This window comes from Equus caballus, chromosome 27 (genome assembly GCF_041296265.1).
Source record: "Equus caballus isolate H_3958 breed thoroughbred chromosome 27, TB-T2T, whole genome shotgun sequence".
NCBI lineage: Eukaryota > Metazoa > Chordata > Mammalia > Perissodactyla > Equidae > Equus > Equus caballus.
Window position 1 is genome coordinate 57,295,004 of NC_091710.1, and position 20,328 is coordinate 57,315,331.

Here is a 20,328-nt window from a genome sequence, read left to right on the forward strand (position 1 = left end):
GGAGAGGAGAGAGAGCTGTTCAGGAAGGCAGAGGAGGCAGTGCCTGCATTGAATCTTAATGCTTAATGAAGAGCGAGCCCGATCAGGAGAATGGGAATCCTAGACAGAGTAAGAGCATGGCGGGGCTGGGACGAGATGAAGCTGGAAAGCAGGCTTGAGCAAGAAAGTGGAGGCTTCACGCCCTGTGAGGAGAACTTGGGGGACCTCACATGCAGCACGGTGGCCACAGGTAACGGGACTGTCCTGTCTGTCGACGTCACTCAGAGTAGACCTCACGTGTTCTCGTCACACACGCCTGCGTACACGGTGACAATGAGACAGATATGCTAGTTAACTTGATTGTGGTGATCATTTCACAATATAGGCATATCAAATCATCACACTGTACTCTTTGAATTACACGATTTTTATCTGTCAATTATACCTCAATAAACCTGGAAAAAATAAAGAGAAGAGGGACTTGGGGTTTCTCTTGATCACTGATTGTCAAACGTCTTCCCTTCCTTCCTGTTTCTCTGCCTCCCTTACCTACACGTATGTATGTGTCCACCATCCATTAAAGTCAAGCTGGAAAGTTACTGTTCATTGATGGGGAACAGTTGAAAGTTCAAAGGGAGAGAAACGTCACTGTCATAATGTGGCGGGATTGCTCCATGTGCTGTGCTGAGGAGGGTGAGGACAGGACTGACGAGGCAGGGACAAGGGAGACCATGGTGTTCCTGCAGGGAAGCTGGGCCTGCCTGAGGACTACTCATTTAGGTCATGCTGAGTGGGAAGAGCCAGAATGAATATCAGAAAACATTGGCTGCAGGTACCAGAAACCTGATGGCAGAGGGCTTTCTCCTCATGATGCTCGCAGGCCATGGCAGAGGGTCCTCTCGTGATGCTCACAGGACATGGCAGAGGGTCTTCTCCATGTGATGCTCACAGGACATGGCAGAGGGTCTCCTCATGATGCTCACAGGCCATGGCAGAGGGTCCTCTCCTTGTGATGCTCACAGGACATGGCAGAGGGTCCTCTCCTTGTGATGCTCACAGGCCATGGCAGAGGGTCTCCTTGTGATGCTCACAGGACATGGCAGAGGGTCTTCTCCTTGTGATGCTCACAGGCCATGGCAGAGGGTCCTCTCCTTGTGATGCTCACAGGCCATGGCAGAGGGTCTCCTTGTGATGCTCACAGGACATGGCAGAGGGTCTCCTTGTGATGCTCACAGGACATGGCAGAGGGTCTTCTCCTTGTGATGCTCACAGGACATGGCAGAGGGTCTTCTCCTTGTGATGCTCACAGGACATGGCAGAGGGTCTCCTTGTGATGCTCACAGGCCATGGCAGAGGGTCTCCTTGTGATGCTCACAGGACATGGCAGAGGGTCCTCTCCTTGTGATGCTCACAGGACATGGCAGAGGGTCTTCTCCTTGTGATGCTCACAGGCCATGGCAGAGGGTCTCCTTGTGATGCTCACAGGACATGGCAGAGGGTCTCCTTGTGATGCTCACAGGCCATGGCAGAGGGTCCTCTCCTTGTGATGCTCACAGGACATGGCAGAGGGTCCTCTCCTTGTGATGCTCACAGGACATGGCAGAGGGTTCTCTCCTCATGATGCTCACAGATGATGGCAGAGGACATCAAGCCATGCTGTGGCAGTGTCTCACATAAAAGAAAAAATTCATTAGGTAGTTCATAGATGACAATTCATATAGTTTTCAAAAGATGTGAACACTGTTGATGAGGACAATTGTGTTGCACTAATTTTGTGTCTCACACTAACACCAGCACAGAAATAAATGTGTAAATGCACTAGCAGCTGATTACAAATGGGCTGTTTGACCCGAATGTGGAATAAACTGTTGGGATCTGTTGATCCAAGGCTCGTGGTTCCCCCACCTGAGTTCCCTGTGTGCTGACCCCAGCCGTCCGATGTTTGTACACCCACGAGGCTCACCTTTCCTTGCTGGTACCTCCACGTCCTTGCACTGTGCAGTTTTCTGGTGAGACCTGGATTCAGAGGACAGCAAGGAGCTCTCGGTGCCCCTTTTCGGGGTCCCCACACTCCCTCCAGCGGAGTCAGCCACCCTTGGGACTCACACCCCTGTTCCCTCCTCTCGGGTCTTGGCCCTGGGTGCCGCGTCCGCCAGGCACAGTGCGTCTTGCTGCTGTCCCAGCCGGTCCCTGTGCCCCGTCTGGTGAATAAACATGTCCCCATGCTGGGCATGGGCAGCATGCCAGGGACGACTCCTACGCCTCTGAGTCAGCATTTACCCATCAAGAAGTCAGTAACATACCGTCAAGAAGGCAAACGTTTCTTTAAAAGTGGAAACTGACACTAGTGTTACAATTTATGAACTGAGACCTTCCGTCCTGCTTGCTTCATCCTCCTCCCGTTTCATAAACAGACATGTGCGTCCTGTCAACAGAGGCTGCCATCCAGTCTCGGACTAAAGGCGAGCCTCTGTCACGCCATGTCCTCACGGAGGGGAGTATAGTTTTCTCACCTAGAGATGGAGCAGTGTGGCCGCAGCCCGCGGTCGCCCCAGGAGCCTCTGACGCTCGCGTCCCCCAGCTCCCCTCTCTCATGCCGGAAGCCGAGCGTTTTCCTAGGTGTTCTCTTACGAAGGGATTCGTGTGGCTTGCAGTCTGTGGTGTGTTTGAAGTCCTGTAGTTTGAAAGTTGTCTGGGCAGTTTTAAGTGGATCGTCAAAAAAAATTCTAAAAGTATTATGTCTATTTAAATAGAGAAAAGCATCAACCTTGAAAAGTCTCGTGTTGAAGTCTGAGACTTCTGTGAGGTATGTAAAGATTCTCTAAAGTCTTTTTCTTTTGTGATGTCATAAGTAACAACAAATCTCTATATTCTAGTTAGGCATCCAATGAATGTATGAGTTCTACCTGTAATATATAAACAAACGAAAAACCACCATCTGCAGGAAAGCCTTGTGAAAGGAAAGCTTAAAGCAGAAAGTTTGAAGGGGCCAGTTATGTCCACAGGAGCTGACAATGTGGTCCTGTCAGATGGGAGGGCCGGCCCTTCAGGGCAAGTGGTCCCCTGACCATCATCCCATGCCAGCCTCCCCAGGCCGAGCACCCCAGCAGGACCTGCAGGCCCTCCGCACCCCTTGCTGCATGGCCATCCGTGGGCCCCTGTTTGGCCACTTCTTCGTGATGGATCTTTTTCTCTGGGTCTGGTGGCCCCTCTCTGGGTGGGAAGTGTTGTGTCATGATCCCCCCATGCAGACGGGGCTTAGGTCCTGAGCTCCAGGGGAGGGAGCTCATCCCTTGTCTACCATGTGCTCAGCACTCACTCCTGGAAGCCACTCAGGAACCTGCGGGATGTGCTGCAGAGAAGAGGTTGGACCTGGTCTGCTGTGGAGACAGGCAGGAGCGAGGACAACCAAGTGACGAGTGCGGGACCTGGGAGCTGGCACAGCGAGGCCGGGGGAGACCTTCCCAGGTCAGCTGACGTCCGACTGCATCTCAATGAGGCTTGAATTTGCTGCTCCCACCCCCTTGGGGGCCCTGTGAGTGGTGGGCATCCAGTAGACGTCTGCTGTCTGTCTATGTCCTTCAGCTTGATTTGGGAAACACAGTAAGCACGTTTCTATAGGTGTCAGAGCAGGCATGGTCGGACGCCTGGGCTGGTGGTGAGGAAGGTTTATTCGTCACTACAGACGGAAGGGGAGAGCTGAGTGCCACCCCATTGGCACAGAAGCAACGGGCGAGTTAGGGGAGAATGAGGAAATTATCTGGACAACCCTGCACTTCTTCAGACAGGACCTCGAGGCAGGCAGGGCCGTCCCAGGGACGCGGCCTTGTGGAGCGGGACACCGCACAGAATGGGTCCACTTATCTGTGGTTCTTGGAGGACGCTGGGTTAGTTTGGTATTTTGAGCGCTGTGTGTGTCAGCAGTGTGTCAACTGTAAAGAGATGGGAAGGAACCAGGAAAATGGGGTTCCCAGCTCCGGGTAACAGAACTGGCCACACCGGAGCCCCGGCTCAGGGCAGCCCGGTCCCCAGCAACAGGGCCGCGTCCCCACACAAGTGTGTCACCACACCTCTGATATACGCTGGGCACAAGTCTTAATCTGCCATTTTTTAAAAAAGAGACAAAATATTTTATGGTTCTGCCTTCAAGGGCTTAAGTGAAGATAAACAAGATCGGTTATAATTTCCTTTGTTTGCAATCAAGGAATCCTGCGACCTGCCATTAGTGGGTAGCTCCCCAGGGCGTCCATCTGTCCCTCGCTGGTCCTTGTAGGTCCAGTGTGGGGTCAGTGGGCTGGGTAGGACCGAGTTCACCCTGTGACTTTCCAGCTTTAACTGGTTACTTTCGTGCTTTCTAAACAGGAAACAGATGTGAGTGTGTGATAAAATACGTCCCTTAACTGATGTGGCAAATGGCTGTCGAACTGACCCTCTTTCCCGGCCTGTGTTAGACGTCAGGGTGACAGGGCGGATGTGGTGTGGCCCCTGTCCTCCGGACTGGCCACATGTGGTGTCACATGTCGATTTTAGTTCACTGAGCAAAATTTCGAATCCAGCCCCAACTCTCACTGGTGGCCCCAACACGTCACACAGACACAAGCCCCCACTCACTCTGGTGGCCCCGACACGTCACGCAGACACCAGCCCCCGCTCACGCTGGTGGTCCCGACACGTCACGCAGACACCAGCCCCCACTCTCACTGGTGGCCCCGACACGTCACGCAGACACCAGCCCCCACTCTCACTGGTGGTCCCGACACGTCACGCAGACACCAGCCCCCACTCCCACTGGTGGCCCCGACACGTCACGCAGACACCAGCCCCCACTCTCACTGGTGGCCCCGACACGTCACGCAGACACCAGCTGTCATCATCAGCAAGGAGGTTTCCTCCATGCTACTCCCTGAGGCGGGGCCTGCGCAGCTGGGCTGGGCTCTGGAACGTGGCTGCAGCCCCGTGAGGACAACCACCTTCCCCACAGTGTCCGCAGTGAGCCAGGCTCTTCCTCAGGCTGCCGGGGAGACGGCCTGCTCAGAGGTCCTAAAAAACATGTAGGACATACAAGATTATGAAAAGTTTCAACAAGATTGAGAGTAAAAAATTTAAAGATGCTCATCTGATCAGGAAATAAGAAGAACCAGATTAATACTTTTGTGGTTAATCTGTTTCTTTTCCCACATAGAAATACTTTATTCGTGGATATTTGCATCAAAAATGTAAATCCCAAACGAGTGGCTCCTGGCTCTCTGTGTGGTTTATGCTGTTGCTTGGGGAAAGTGTAGGCACGGATCGCTCAGAACGTAGCTGTGCCACAGCCATCAGTGTCTCACTGGTAAACCGTCCCTCATGGCCACCTCTGCTGAGTCTGAGGACGTTCTCGTGGTCAGCCTGGCAAGGACCTGCCCCTCTGAGGAGCCTCTGCTGGATACCGCCAGGCGTGTGGCTGGGCTGCGTTTCGTGTCCTGGGCGTCTTTCCAGTGAGATGGAAGTGCAACCCTTGTTTAAGAAATGTTCTCTGGTTTGGTAGGAAACTGGGCAACGTAATGGAAAAAGGAAATGGGCACGTCTGAGTGAACAGCAGCTCAATAGCTGTGAATAGATGAGCTCCATGGCTTTGGGCAGTGCCACCTGAGAAAGTCTCTGTAAATTAAGTTGGAAACACAGCTTCACAGTCATATTTAAATTTCCTTCCTCTGAGTTATGATTGCCCTGCATCTGGCCCAAGAGGATTTTTTTTAAACTCCAATCTCCCAGGAAACTTTCTTCCTTTGTCTCATGTGGAAGTTTCTCGTAAACGTCTTTTTCCTCAGTTGCGAGTCTGAGTGACTGACAGCAGGGCTCTCACTGCCGTCGTCAGTGTGTTTACAGGGTGTGTGTTAAACAAGACAGAGTTGGAGTGTGTTATTTTTCTACATGAGCTCACATGTGAGATGTTTTGTAAATACGTCATTTTCCAGAAGCATGAGAAACGTTGCCTCTGTAACTTTAATATCCAGGAGTGGGAAGAACCCCATGTGGAAACTGAAACTGGAGACAGCAGAGCTCACCCTTGGCAGTTTCCTCCTGTGCCCCGGGCGGCCGTGCTCAGCACCTGGGCCGCTGCGCAGTCGTCCACTGCTGCTCCGTGAGTCCAGGGACCCTGGAAGAGCCACTCCCCATGCTCTGCTGCCCTGGTTGGCTCGCGTGTTCTGGAACTTGGTGTGAGGGGGATCACACGGGTTGTACTCTTGGGGGCGCGGTCTGGATTCTTTCCCTCCGTCACTATTTTGCCATTCATGTTGTCATGTGTGTTGAGTCATTTCCTCTTTATTGTGCGTAGAATTCCATAGCTGTTTGCCCACCTGTGGACAGACAGTTCACCTACAAAATCTTGTGGGTTTTCTGTATTTACAGTAATGCCATCTGTGGTTAATGGCAGTTTCTCTCTTTATTTCTTTCTCTTTCTCACCCTCCTGCCCTTCTGCTGTCCCCAGGAGGAAGGTGACCAGCGGTGATGACAGCAGTGGCTCTCTCTTTCCCAGTCTCAGTGTTTCACCGTTAGCTGTGTGTCCACCGTGGGGTCTGGGAGCCATGCTGTATCAGATTTAGAATTTTCCTTTACATTCCAGCTTGCTACAAGTTTTTATCATGTGTTGGTGTTAAGACTGATCAGATCCTTTGTGCTGCTGGAAGCTGTTTGCTAACGTTTTGTGTAGAACTTCACGTTGCTGTGTGAGAGGGTGGCGGCCGCCTTCCCGGGCCTAGTGCCCTCGTGGGAGCTGGAGGGAAGGTTACGTTGCCTAACAGGCGAGCTGTCACTGTCCCCGTCCTACTGTGCGCTGGACACGTTTGTGTGCATGGGGGTTAGTTTTGTGCTTAGATGTTTAATAGGGGTCCCAGGTGAATCCAAGAGGCTTGAAGTTCTTTCGTGGGATCATTTTTAAGTAAAGATGCTGTTTTTGACTAGAGATAGGACTATTAGGATTTTCTGTGACCTCACAGGTCCACTGGGAAGTGGCGCTCGTCTCAGAACTCCCCACGTCATGCAGGTGGATGGTCGATTTGTTTGCACGGTGGTGTCCACGGTGTCCTTTGCTCGCTTTGACACCTGCAGGCTGCATGCCGACCCACACTCTCACCCCTCCCGTCTCCTCTCAGCCGGCGTCACGCTGTCTGTCCGTCTGCTACCTTCAGAGTGTCTGTGCTGGTTGATCTCTCTCGTGTGTTGTTTTCTCTCTTTATTTTCTGCTCTTATGTTTGTTATTTCTTTCCTTCTACTTTCACTGGGTTTAATTTGCAGCTGTTTTTCTAGCTTCCATCGCTGATTTTCAGCCTGATTATATTTTTCTTTCCTGATTATATTTAAGATTATAACTTTCCCATTAAGTAGAAGTTAGGGGCATCCCATAAGTGTTGAGATGTCATAATTTCATCAAGTTTGAAATAATAAGTTTTCCTCATTATGAAAGCAGTATCTCTCAGTGCCCTAAAGTTAGAAATCAGAAAAGTACAGTAAAAAATACGCGCCTTTACTTACCACCTGATGGTGAGCACAGCCACACCTGGCACTGGACTCCCAGTGTCTTAGTGTGTTAGGTTTTCCTTTTAAAAGTACACATGCATATTTCCATGAAAAAGTAGATATACTTATCATGTTACCGCCTTTTTTGCCACTACCCTTTCTTAAACTACTACTTTATAATCTTTAAAACAGCAGATCGATGGTGTCGTCGTTCTCAGCAGGCAGCAGTTTGTACTGTAGCCTCACCTCCTACAAAGAGAAATAAACCAGAGTGTAAAGCAGGCATTCAGCCAGGCTGGAAGGGCCCCCGGAGAAGGAGCATGTTCGCAAAGACCTAGAGAGTAAGTGAGCGAGCGCTCAGTGGACAGAAAGGACATGCCCGGGGCTCAGCCACCTTGGTTCCAGGTCGGTTTACTTTGGGTTGATACAACACCTCATGGATTAATAAAGGCAAGCATATATTTTTTGAATAGATAACAATGAGGAGAAATTTACTTTTTTCCTCTTTTAACTGAACTTGAGAAATAAAAATTCCATAAGTAGTGGTCATTTTTCAAACATTCATATTTTACAGGAGCAGCTCAAAGGTCGGCTGCTGAGAGGTGCTTGTGAGTAGGCTTCTGTGTGTCAGCTGTGCTTAGCAGGGTCTGATACTGATGAGCACTTGCTGACGAAATGGAAAAGGCCTGTACTCAGTAATCCCCTGGTGATGAGGGGAGAGAGCAGTATACTGGTTGTGGGACTGGATGGGATCTTATCTCATGATTTTGGGAGTAGTTTTGGCTTCACACCAAGTTCAAAGCAGCACCAGGTTTCATAGATGGGGTTGTCGAGAGAAAAATGAGAATTCTTATTCAAAAATTAGTCGTGAAATGTTTTCACCATTTCCAGAATGCAGCATCTAACTGGACAATGACACAAAGTTGGTGGGGTGGGGACAGTGGATGTCAGCTGCAGGGACGAGGTTTAATGCTTGTTCAAGACCTGTGTACTTTCAGAGGGAAGGAGCATGGTGACTGCTGGATCTGTCCGTGGGAATCTGGCTGCATAAGCAGACTCCTGTGTCCAGGACAGGGAGGAGCGAGCCGTTACTGGAGAGCACCAAGGGCGCCGTGACCAGCAGGGCCCATGTCTTGCACATGCGGTCATGTAGCTGCCTGCAGCTCGGTGCTGGGCAGCGCTGTGGAGAATCAGGTGAAATGTGAAGGTTGCCTTGAAGAATGCAGCATGGGGTGAACTAGACGCCTTCTGTCTGATTTCAGAGGCAGAATAAAGCCCTCGAATAGAAATCTTAAGGGAAGAGATTGTTACTTAGCATAATAACGTCCTGCCTTTATACAGCGTTTCACAAATTTCATGCACATTAATTTCTCACAATAATCTGTGATGGGTGGTGGTATGCAGCTCAGAAACGTCTAACAGGAGCTTCCTAAAAGTGAGGACTGTTGAAAATGAAACCACTGTGCAGTTGGAAGGCCAGTGTTGTCATCGGGTCTGTTCAAGCAGAGCCTGGAGGGCCGTGTGTCACAGTGACGTGGAAGGGGTAGTGCCGACCAGACTGTGTGCTCAGGGTGTGCAGACAAGCTTTGGATGTTGTGCAGGATTTCTACAGTCGTGATTTTCTCTCGTCTCCATATCCACGCTCTTCTGCCAACCCTTCCTGATGCCACTCACTCACTGAGACCCTTGTCGTGCGAGGAGTGACCATCAGGCTTTTCTACCTAGAAAGGCTGTTGTTAACCACTTACCAACACACCATTGGCCTTCTTCATTTATATTCCAACCTCTGCTAACCAGGAGCCCAAGCTTGGTCTTCATTTCAAAATGTGAGGTATTGCTGACTCAGATGAGCAAGTGATCACTATTTATGTTTTATTCTCACACATGTAGCTTTTAGAAGGTACTAAAGTAAAATTTTAAAAAACATAAGAATTCATGTTTTTTTCTCCAAGGCCAAAGGAATGAAATTTTACTCCCACTAAAATTGCAACAAATCCTATATCCTTAAAAAAACAGTATAGGGGCCAGCCCCATGGCACAGCGGAAGTGCGCGCGTTCCGCTTTGGCGGCCCCTGGTTCGCCAGTTCCGGTCCCAGGTGCGGACATGGCACCGCTTGGCATACCATGCTGTGGTAGGCGTCCCACATATAAAGTAGAGGAAGATGGGCACGGATGTTAGCTCTGGGCCAGTCTCCCTCAGCAAAAAGAGGAAGGTTGGCAGCAGTTAGCTCAGGGCTAATCTTCCTCAAAAAAAACATAGCATAAATCATGACTGTGACAACGGTGAATGGGTATATATCTGTGCATGCCTTTTTTGGAAGAACAAGTAAGCTGTTAATTTATTGTGCTAAGTCCCAGGATCCTTGATAGTATAATTACTTGAGATAAGGTTGAGAATCACTGAAGTAAATATTTTAAATTCTTTTTCTACTAAAATTACAAGATCCTAATGGAAAACTTACTTAGCCTAATATGTTTGTTATGATTCCATTATACAGAAAATTGTTGTATTTGAATTTTTCTTATAGATCAGGATCCTCAGGATCAACAAAAGAGAAGAAGAATTAGAAAATATAAATCCAAGAAAAAATTTAAAAACCCCAGTAACGTTCATGTAGAACAAGTGGAATTAGAGAAACAGCAGAGTCTTTTACAAGAAAAATTGCAGCCACGGCTTGCAGATGGCCCCACAATAAGCAAAAATAAAAAAAGGAAACTGAAAAAGAAGCGGCAGATTAGAAGGAAGAAGGCAGCTGGCTCCCCAACACAAGCCCCTGGCCTCAGCTTCATGTACCAGCCGGAGGAGAGCGGCAGTGAGCGGGAGCACAGGAGGGAGTCCGATGCAGAGGAAGTCCCAGCCGCCAGCGAGGAGGGTGCTACAGATGACAACGAGGAAGATGTCAGAGATGCCAGAGAGGAAGGCGTTAACAGTACCAATGAAAAGGCAGATAGTATCCTAAACTTTTTGAAGTCAACACAAGAAATTTATGTTTATGATGGTATGTTTTTTCCTGTTTTTCTTTTGAATAATGGCATTCATTTAGAAAATATTATAAAACATTTAGCTGTTTAAAGTACAAAACATATTAAAATATTCAATATTCAAAATAAATCATTAGTTTTGAGGCAAAAATCAGAATATTTAAATTCTTCCCACCAAAGATCTGGAGGTCTTTGTTCACAGCAGACCAGGAGAAACCTCACAGCCGCGTAGGGTGGTGACTCCAGGTGTGGTTGGTCTCCATCCCTATGCCTCTAAAACCCAGCTTTGGAGTAAGTTGGTCTTCTCAGCTGTATTTCCAAAGAAACGGTAAATCCAGATTGGAGCTCTGATGAACTCATGTTTGTTTCATCAGAGAAGTACGGCTCTCTCCTTTAGAACACACTTTACTTTCCCGCGTGTAACTTACTGATTTAAGGCTTTTCAGAGAGCATCTCTGAGCTGTTATTTGTATTGATACAGGAGATGAGAAATAAAAGCAGATCACTCCCATGGATGACAGTTTGTCACACGTGGGGCTTTCCTAGCTGCCGAACTGAGGCTCAGGAAGGAGCAGGAGCCGACTCGGGGACACGTGGCTTCGCCAGGCCCCAGACCCTCAGAATAAGCAGTTTTGCTGTAGTGGTGCCGTCTTGAGAGTAGGGGAGTGTCCTGGGTTTAGTGTACCAGGTTACAGCGAGACATCTGGCAGTGTTCTCATGAACAAGTTTGAAAAATATCAGCTCTGTGATATTTGGGAGGCAAGGAACTGATTTAAACAATGATGCGAAGATGCCCTTAGTAACAGATTGATTTTAACCCAGAAGATGGTCACAGGTTACTCTCACCCTTTCCTCTTAGTGAGTTTACCAGCACTTTGTATTAACAAATTGGAACATACTTCACGGACATTGGGATGACTCTGGTGGGAAGACAGCGAGTACACTGAAGAACAGGGTGGGTTCAGGCAGACCTCAATGGCTTGTCCATCCTGTGTGTGACAGAGGAGCTGTGGCAGAAAGCCCCTCTTGCCAAGGAACTAGAAAAGCCAGATTAAATGTATACAGATATCTGCTGAGGGATCTAAGAGCAACTGAGGAAGAGCTCCTAAGAGGACAAATCCCAGAGCAGGTGAGACCCAGGAGGAGATGAGCCTCCTTTCCCTCCCGGCTGCCTGCCGATTCCAGGCGTGGGGTGTTGGCTGAGGGCCCAGCTGAGCACGAGGAAGCAGACAGACCACAGAGCTCTGTGGTGTCTCAGGTCTAGAGAGAGAGCTGCCGAGCCGGAGGCTAGGACCAAACCCTCTTCCCCTGAAAACCCTTGCCTCCTCTCCGCTGTGGGAGGCAGGTTGGAAAGCGTGCAGAGTGCTTCAGAATGCACGGTGGACTTCCTGGCAGGCTGTCCTGAGGTGCTGAGCCGACCAGGACTGCCAGCCGCCAAGTGCAGCACAGGGAGCCCCGTGCTCAGAGCAAGGGTGGGCCAGGCGTAGATGACCCCGTGCCAGACACGCGGCCCACCCTGAGGTCAGCTCAGGCCCTGAGCGGATCCTGCTGACCGCCCTCTCTACCTGCTAGCAGGGACACCAGGATACCGCTCTGGAAGAAAGTACAGTTAGCAAGACTGCTACAAATTTTCATATTCAATAAAACTACCAGGCTTGCCAGGAGACAGCACATAGGGCCAGAACCGTGAGAAACAGCAGTAGGAAGGCACCGCAGTGTGGAGACACCACTGTCGTCAGACAAGGAGCTAAATAGTGGGATTAGGATGTTCAAAACATAGGGAGAAAATGGAGGAACAAGATGGAAAATTGGAGAATTTCACCAGGTGATTTGAATCTATTAAGATAACCAAATGGAAATTCTAGACCTGAGAAATACAGTAACTGAAAAGAAGAACTCAAAGGTGAGTTTAAATGGCAGATTAGATTCAGCACAGAAGAGGATTAGTAACTGGGAAGCAGCCAAGGAGAATCCAGGGTGAAGGAGGGAGAGAGGAGGGAACAGAGATGAGCACAGCAGACCCGCGGCCCAGGGGTCAGGAGGGCAGGGGTGACATCTAAGGAGGTCACAGTTGGGAGTTTTCAAAGTTAAGAAGGCCATGAAGTCGCAGATTCAAACGGTTCTGTGAGCACCAAGCAGGACTAATGCAAAAAACTCCACACCCAAAGTAAAGCACATGTGGTCAGATGGCTGAAAACCGTGACGAGGAGAAGAGACGAGGAGAAGCCAGGGCCTTGCTTTCTTAGTCTCCAGATGGGCCTGGACGCCCAGCGCGCGTGCTCTGGTTGTCTGTCGACGTGGGAGCTCTGTGAGCGCGGCCCCGCGTCCTGTCAGTCCCCCTGCCGTTCTTAACCGCTGAGCACCCTGCGGGGAAGCTGCTTTGCCAGGTCAAGTGCACGTGCACGGACGCAGGTTCCCACTTGGCCTGCTGTCTGCTTTTCAGAGTCCTCCTCTGCTTCTCTCTCCTGGTGGCTTTTCATACCCCAACATCCCATTCATAGAAACGTATATTTGAGGCTTTCCTTAGGAGAGGAGAGCTCTTCTTCAGTTTACCAGAATAAGAGTAAAGATCCGATTCTAATGACCCTGCCTTTGTTTAGGTCTCTCCGAGGATGCGGACCCAGCTGTCTTTATGGAAACCACTGAGGAGCTACTTAAACGTCTTGAAACTCACAGCGTGTCTCCCTCGGATGTGTTCCTTCTGGATCACATGAAAACGCTGTTACTTTCGCGAGATACTGAAAGATTGAAGAGCGCCGTGGACCTGTTCCCAGAACATTGCGTGATGCCGCCCGGTATGTAGAGTTATTCCTTCTGCTGCCTGAGATGCTCCTGTCTAGGTTTGCCTCTGAAAACTGACATGCCTCTAACAGTCAGGAGTCAGAAAATGTAAGGATCACGTACAGCTGAAGAATAGAGTCCCACAGAGGAGTGTGCCACCTGTCTCTCTGCTGCCATAAAAATCATTCCCATGACCCGTGCAGAAATGCATGTGCACTCTAGCTTTCAGACTGCTAAGCTATCTGCAGCTCTTAGGGCCAATGTTCATTAAGTAGAAGTAAGAGAATTCGTTTCTTCTCCCTTCTCCTCTGCTGGGCCGGTAGAAGGTACACGTTTTGTCCTCAGATACTGTGTGGGCCTTACTGAACGCCTGCCGTCAGAACGAGGGTTCAGTTACAAGATGGCATTCTTTGTCTCCTTCCTCGGTCTTCATCGGGCGCCCCTTCCGTGCACACTGCAGCGTGCGGGAGCTGACTGTGCTCATGTCTTCCTGCGCTGCGGTGGTGCCTTCTCGCCGGTAGCTTGGAGTGGGTTGTGGGGCTATGTCGGCCCCAGAAGCGTGCAGCCCTGGGGCCAGCACTCAGGGCTGTCTGGAGAAGCCCTGCGCCTGCACCCCACTGTGCAGAGTTCCACGCCGCCCAGGACAGGCGCCTGGCAGGTTTCAGCTGAGTGACGGAATGGAAGCAATTCTGCAGGCTACTTTGAGGGCTTCTCAAAATAAGTGTAAGGCATGCTTTCCATCCTAGAAACCTGTAGCATAGCTGAAGAGTCAAAAGGCAGACATCGCACCCAGGTGAATAATAGCAGAGCTGCTACAGTCGGCCCAGAGCATTGGCAGGTGAAGGCAGGAGTGGTGAGCACTGTGACTCCTAACTGACGAGGTCTCTGAGGGCCAGAGGAGCTGCCCCACAGGATGTTAATTAGCTTGTTTGTTAGGAGATTGCTGTCCACATCCACCTTGCCAGGCTCTGTTCTCAGCTCTGGGGTTTCCCCAGACAAAAACCCTGCCCTTTGGTACCTTCATCCTGGGGGACAGAAAGTGAGCATGAAGAATCCGCGCGGCGTGTATTTGGCAGAGAGAAGCCTGTGGAGAAGAAAGCAAGCAGAGCAGGGTCTCTGTGCTGACTGCAGCCGCTCTCAGACAGGTGCGGCTGTGTGTTGAGGGTAGCCAGGGGGTGTGACCAAGCTGGGCGATGGCCGAGGGCAGAGGCTGGGGTAGGAGAGGGGCCAGCCCTGAGGGTGTGGTGGCTGCAGCTATTACTCTGAAGGAAAGGGGACTGCTGGAGGCTCCAACCACAGGACCGCCTGCTCCAGCCAACTCTCTGCCCTCGCCTCCAGACTGGAGTGAGCTCTGGGCACAGAGAGCAGCCCCTGCCCCAGGCATGGTCAGGTGGCATGGGTGTGGTCAGGTGTGGCAGGTGTGTGCAAGTGTGGTCAGGTGCATGGGTATGGTCGCGTCTGTGCAGGTGTGGTCAGGTGTGTGCAGGTGTGGCCAGGTGTGTGCAGGTGTGGCCAGGTGTACACGGGTGTGGTCAGGTGGCACAGAGGTAGCATCAACAGGGTCTGCTGACTGCCGACCAGAACTGGGACGGGAGGGAGGAGATGCGTCTCTGGCCTGAGCCCTGGAGAACCAGGCAGCCCTCAGGAGGCAGGAAAGCCTGTGAGAGGATTCACCACTAGCTGGTGTGGCGTGGGCTGAACTGCTGGTGCTCACTGGACATCCGGGTGGAGGGACTGAAGGTGGGGCAGGTGGCTGGCCCGCCCCCTTCCCAGAGCAGAGTGAGGCAGGGCAGAGGCTGTGTCCAGGTGGGGTCGGGAGGGAGTGGAGGGCAGACCTGCAGAGCGGGTGCGGAGACTGCCATCCGGAGGAGGTGGGAGGTGGGCCCACCGAGGGGAGCCAGCCTGAGGCCCTGCTTCTGACCGGGAGGAGCGGCGTGCGTGGCTGCTGCTGGGACGAGCCGCAGAGGACGAGGTGGCCGCCGGAACGGCTCTGCCGGAGGAGGGGAGCCTGCCCCAGGGTGACTCCTCCGCTGGTCCTGGCTGCTCGCTGTCGGTCGCTTGCAGGCTGTGTTAAGGGTTTAGCAAATTCAGATTTCCACAATAATGTTTCATCTCAAATTGCAAAAAGCCAGTTTTATTAAGTTAAACAATATGACGTTTCTATGAGAGATGAAAAGAAGTCATTCAGAAGATTCCGCATTTCTGCAGTGCTCCTCACGGCAGACTTTGCTCCTGCCGCTCCGACCACACCAGGAATTCGGGCACGAGCGGCTGAGCAGAAACGCTCCTCGGGTTCCTGTGTCGCAGCGGCTGGACCAGCCTGTGTACAGGCGCTGACTGTGCGCAGTTGGCACAGACGACTTTTCCTTATGTCCAGGTGTTTTATAAAAGGAAATTTTACAAGTGGCGAAGCTTAGTTTTCAAATATCGGGTGTGTCTGATGCCAGTGGCACCTTTTGAGACGTTTCTTTTTCGTAAAAGCAGCTCCGGAGTCCGCTCAGGGCGAGTGCGTGGGGACAGTGCGGGCGGAGCGGTGCGTGCTGTTCGCTGGCCGCGCCTCTCCCCGCGGCTCCTCATCCCGGATGATGCGCTGGCTGGATACGGAAGCCCCGTCTCCGGTGCGCGCACGTGTTTCACAGTCTTGGGTGAAAGTGGGGCGCAGGAGACCTCGCTGCCTCACCCCACGTGGCACGTTTCACCGCGTGCGCACACACGCACGTTGTCACAAAGAAGAGCTGCCGTTTCTCGAATTTCTTCACTCTGCGCGCACAGCGAAAGGTGCCGTAGGAACTGGTGCCCTTTACGCCCTGCATGTGAGCGAGGTTTCAGCAGCCTCCTGTCGAGGAAACGGGAGGAAACAGGGCTTGCGGAGGCAGGTGGCCGCCGCGGAACACAGGGCTGTGGGAGGGCCTAGCCGTGGCGTCCGCGTGCAGGCGGCGTCCCCAGCCCCGCGTCCCGTCCGGCTCGGGCGTCCGCAGCAGGAGGGTGCCAGGCCCGGGGTCCGCGCTGGCTCGGCGGTCAGCGCTCGGCCAGCGCCTTAGGAGCGGCCGTCCCTGCGGGCGCAGCGGGAACACAGCCCCGGCGCCGGGGGTCCGCGCAGGCCCTGAAGCCTGGTCCACAGGAGGATCTTGACTCGGCTGAACGTGTCCCCTGAAGGAGTGGAACGGGGTGTGGTGCCAGACTTGCTCTCACGGCGTTTGAGGCTGTGCGGTGCGCGCATCGGCTCACTTAGAATCTGCCCGAGTCCTGCTGGTTCCTTCACCGAGACGTGATCCTCTTCCCTTTCCATCTCGATTTGTACGTGGTCTCCTTCAGCTCCAGGTTGAACCTCTGATACTGTGTTGTGATGTCACGTCTAGCAGAACCTGTGAGCCTGGAGGGCTCCTACCCAAGCAAAATAGAAGTATTCAGAATTTATCCGTTCTTTTTTGCTGTATTTCTTATATAATGTATGATTCACAAGTGTATTTCACTATCAACATAATTTTTATACAAAAGTTGCATATTTTTAGATTATTTCATAGTTTACTTTGGGCCCAAAGCAAATATCTACAAAATAATAATTCATAATTTTTCTTTGTGGGATTTTGTTTTGTTTTTGCTTTGCAGACCATGCCAGCGTCATCTCAGCTTTCTTTAATTACTGGATCACACACATCCTTCCTGAGAAAAACAGTGAATAGAATCAGTACATCTATTTAAGAAGAGCTAATGTTTAGCACAAAAATATAAAAGACAAATTGAAATGGGCTGAGACTTGATTCCTACGTACAAAGAAGTTGGGATTCCCAACATTTCCTCTGTGACCCAAACCCTGGGGACTTGGAAGACATTTCTGCCATGTTATTTATTTGTGTATTTGTATATAATGGGAAGATATCATCTGACTATAAAAGAGAAATTACTACATAGTGATTCTGTTTTTCTGATTCCTATAAAAATTGATAATGGACATCCTGTTAAACTGAATAAACTGTGCAGTTTGAAGCTGTTATATATTTTTATAAAGTTTTAAATCACCTTGTATCTGAAAGTCTCTGTTTAAAGAAAGCTTTATGGGTATTAGAATGTTCTGGCCGAAGTAGTTTAATTCTAGTTGAATTTGTTGTTTTCTTCCTTTTCCCTCTTCTCTACTTTGAGAGCAGCGTCAGGAACACTGTTTGTGCTGTTCAGTCTTCCTCTTGTCGTGGAGACAGTCACCAGTTTCCAGGGTTATGAGTTTTAAGAGCACCGTCGATTCTAGGAGGGCACTGGCTCTATCCAGGGACATATTTTCTTATCGTGGTGAAGTACATGTAACGTGACATTTACCACCTTCACTGTTTCTGAGTGTGCAGTTGAGTGGCACTAAGTCCATTCACAATGTTGTGCAACTGTCACGACCGTCATTCCTGTTTAAGGCTGAGTAACGCCCCGTCGCATGTATACACCACGCTTTTTATCCATTCCTGTTGATGGATGGTTTTCCCATTATGAACGATGCTGCTGTGAACATCTTGTACAAAGTTCAACAAGTGTGTGGGTGTTTGTTTTCCCTTCTCTTAGAGTAGAACCCTGGGTCACATACAGTAGGTCTGTGTTTAACTCTGGAACTACGGCGTGTAGTCCACAGTGGACCCCCCTTTCCGTCCCTACCGCAGGGTTAAGCATGCCGGCTCCCACATCCCCACAGCACGTGTTCCTTCCCTCTTTCTGGATGACAGGCGTCCTGATGGGTGTGCAGTCATCTTGTGGTGGTTTGGTTTATATTTCCCTGATGAGGGATGTTGAACATCTTTCCACGTGCATATTGGCCGTTCTCATCTTGGAGAAGTGCCTGTTGAAATCTCTGCCCATTTGTGAACTAGATTATTTGTTTTTTGTTGTTGAATTATGAATTCTTTACCTATTTTGCATATTAATCCCTTATCAGATATGATTTTTAATCCCTTCTCAGATATGAATATTTTCTCCCATTCTGTGGCTGCGTTTTCACTCTCTTAGTCTTGTCCTTTGCACAAAAGTTTTTAATTTTGATGCAGTCCAACTTGTCTCTTTTTTCCTTTGTTGCCTGTGCTTCTGGGGTCATACCAGGAAATGTTTGCCAGATCAATATCATAAAGATTTTTCCCTATGTTGTCTTCGAAGTGTTTTATAGTTTTTTATAATTCTTACCTTTAGGCCTTTGGTCCATTTTGAGTTAATTTTTGTGTGTGGTGTAAAGTAAGGGTCCAGTTTCATTCTTCTGCATGTGGGTGTCCAGTTTTCCCAACAACGTATGTTGAAGAGACTGTCCTCCCACCTGGGAATGGTCTTGGCACCCTTGTTGAAAATCAACTGACCGTGGATGTGAGGGTTTATTTCTGGAGTCTGTTCTGCTCCCTTGGTCTGATGTCTGTCCTCCCACCGGCACCACACCGTTCTGATTACTGTGACATGGTAGTAAGGTTTGTAAATCCTCGCACTTTGTTCTTCCTTTTCAGGGTTGTTTTGGGTATTTGGGGTCCCTTGAGATTCTGTTGAGTTTTAGGCTGGATTTTTCTGTTTGTGAAAGCAACACGTTGGGGTTCTGGTGGGGTCGCGTTGAGTCTGTAGGTCGCTTGGGGCCGTGTGGACACTGTGACCGTGGGTCCTCCAGTCCATGGACGCGGGGCTCTTTCCACTTATTTGTGCTTTTCGTTTCCTTAGCAACGTTTTGTGGAATTCAGTGTACATGTCTCTCCTCTCTTTCATTAAGCTTATTCCTAAGGATTTTATTCTTTCTGATGCTATTGTAAATGGAATTGTTTTCTTAAGTTCCTTTTGAGATTGTTCATTGATAGTGTATGGAAATACACCTGATTTTTTGTCTGTTGACTTTGCATCCTCCCGCTGCTGAATTCGTCTGTTATCTCTGACGCGTGTGTGAGTGAGTGTGATCTTGAGGTTTTGTACACATGAGATCATGTCATCAGTGAAAGCGATCGTTTCGTTCCTTTCCTTCTGATTTGGGTGCCCGTTCTCCCGCGGACCCTGCCCTCCTCCCTCCGTGTCCTTAAGAGATGTCTGTCCCACTGAGTAGAACCTTCCGGAGGCGACTGAGACAAGATTTGTTATTGGTTCTGGAGGCCTGTCAACTTGCGCCTAGCTGCTGTGAAGTGTCCCCAGCTTAACAGAAGCTGCTGAGTGAGCCACGGCCAGGTCTGGTGGGTCCACCGCTCCCCCGGGGCCGCTGCCTCAGATGTGAATGATCCTGACAGAGCAGGGCTTGTCGTAAACCAGCACACCGTCTTCACACAGCTGAGAACAGGTGCAAGCCAGTACCTACAGGAGGCGTCTGGGGGCCACACCTTGAGGTGGGCCCACCGCCTTCACAGAGATGTCACCCGCCGCCACCTCCCTAATGTAAGTCAGAGGAAGATGTTGGCGTGCTCAGAGGCCCCAGGGTCACGTCCACTTCACCGCAGGATGAGGGAACACTGGGCGAGGGGTCACATCAATCTGCAGCTGCCTTTCTGATACACTGGGTGTAATCCTCTCTCAAGTGCTTCTCCGTTAATAACACGTGTTTGTTGATTGAAAATAGACTAAATATTGACACACTCATGATTTTTCTATTCTGAACATCAGTTCGAGTCTTTTAATGATGACCCACCTCCAGCCTTTCCGTGCCCAGCAGGCAGATGCGCTGTGGACCGAGGGAAACGGATGTGCAGAGGACTCGACCCTCAACTTGGCTTTGTCCCATTCTCAGCACAGAGTCCCTGCAGACTGACTCCTATGCTCTCCTTGGGTCTCACCTGCGGACGGCTTGTCTGTCCACCCGCTGACCACACCCTAGAAGACAAGGGAGGGGACGTGACTGCACAGGCGGGTGGTCGGGGTTCATCAGTTTTGCGTTTCACCCCAATTTCAAAAGAAAAGCTCCTCTTCTGGAAAACGAGCAAACACCATGTCTCCGACTTGTCAGCAGAGATGCGAGGGTCATTTATCCCTCCTGGCTCAAGGTTGGGAATAATTGGGTCACTTTGTGTTTTACAATAGTGCAAATTCAGTCCATCTAATTTATTTTCCGTAAACCGTGGCCCACGGTTAAGACAAAGACGGAAACGTGGGAATGGGTGTTT

At 50.3% G+C, this 20,328-nt stretch overlaps 1 protein-coding gene across 16 annotated transcripts in view; it reads left to right on the forward strand.

Moving 5' to 3' along the window:
• Positions 1 to 20,328, forward strand: part of ERICH1 (glutamate rich 1) — a 144,691-nt gene that overhangs the window by 49,681 nt on the left and 74,682 nt on the right. For 12 of the 16 annotated variants that reach the window (XR_011433150.1, XR_011433155.1, XR_011433154.1 and 9 more), the window contains 2 exons: positions 10,009 to 10,479; positions 13,063 to 13,257. Coding sequence is in view for 9 of the 16 variants with exons in the window: in XM_070252839.1 (XP_070108940.1) it covers positions 10,009 to 10,479; positions 13,063 to 13,257 (666 nt within the window). In the remaining 7 variants the exon portion in view is untranslated. Of the gene's footprint in view, positions 1 to 10,008; positions 10,480 to 13,062; positions 13,258 to 16,852; positions 17,231 to 20,328 lie in introns of those variants that run through there. The other 4 variants (XM_070252842.1, XM_023630627.2, XM_070252840.1 and 1 more) reach the window with 1 other exon arrangement.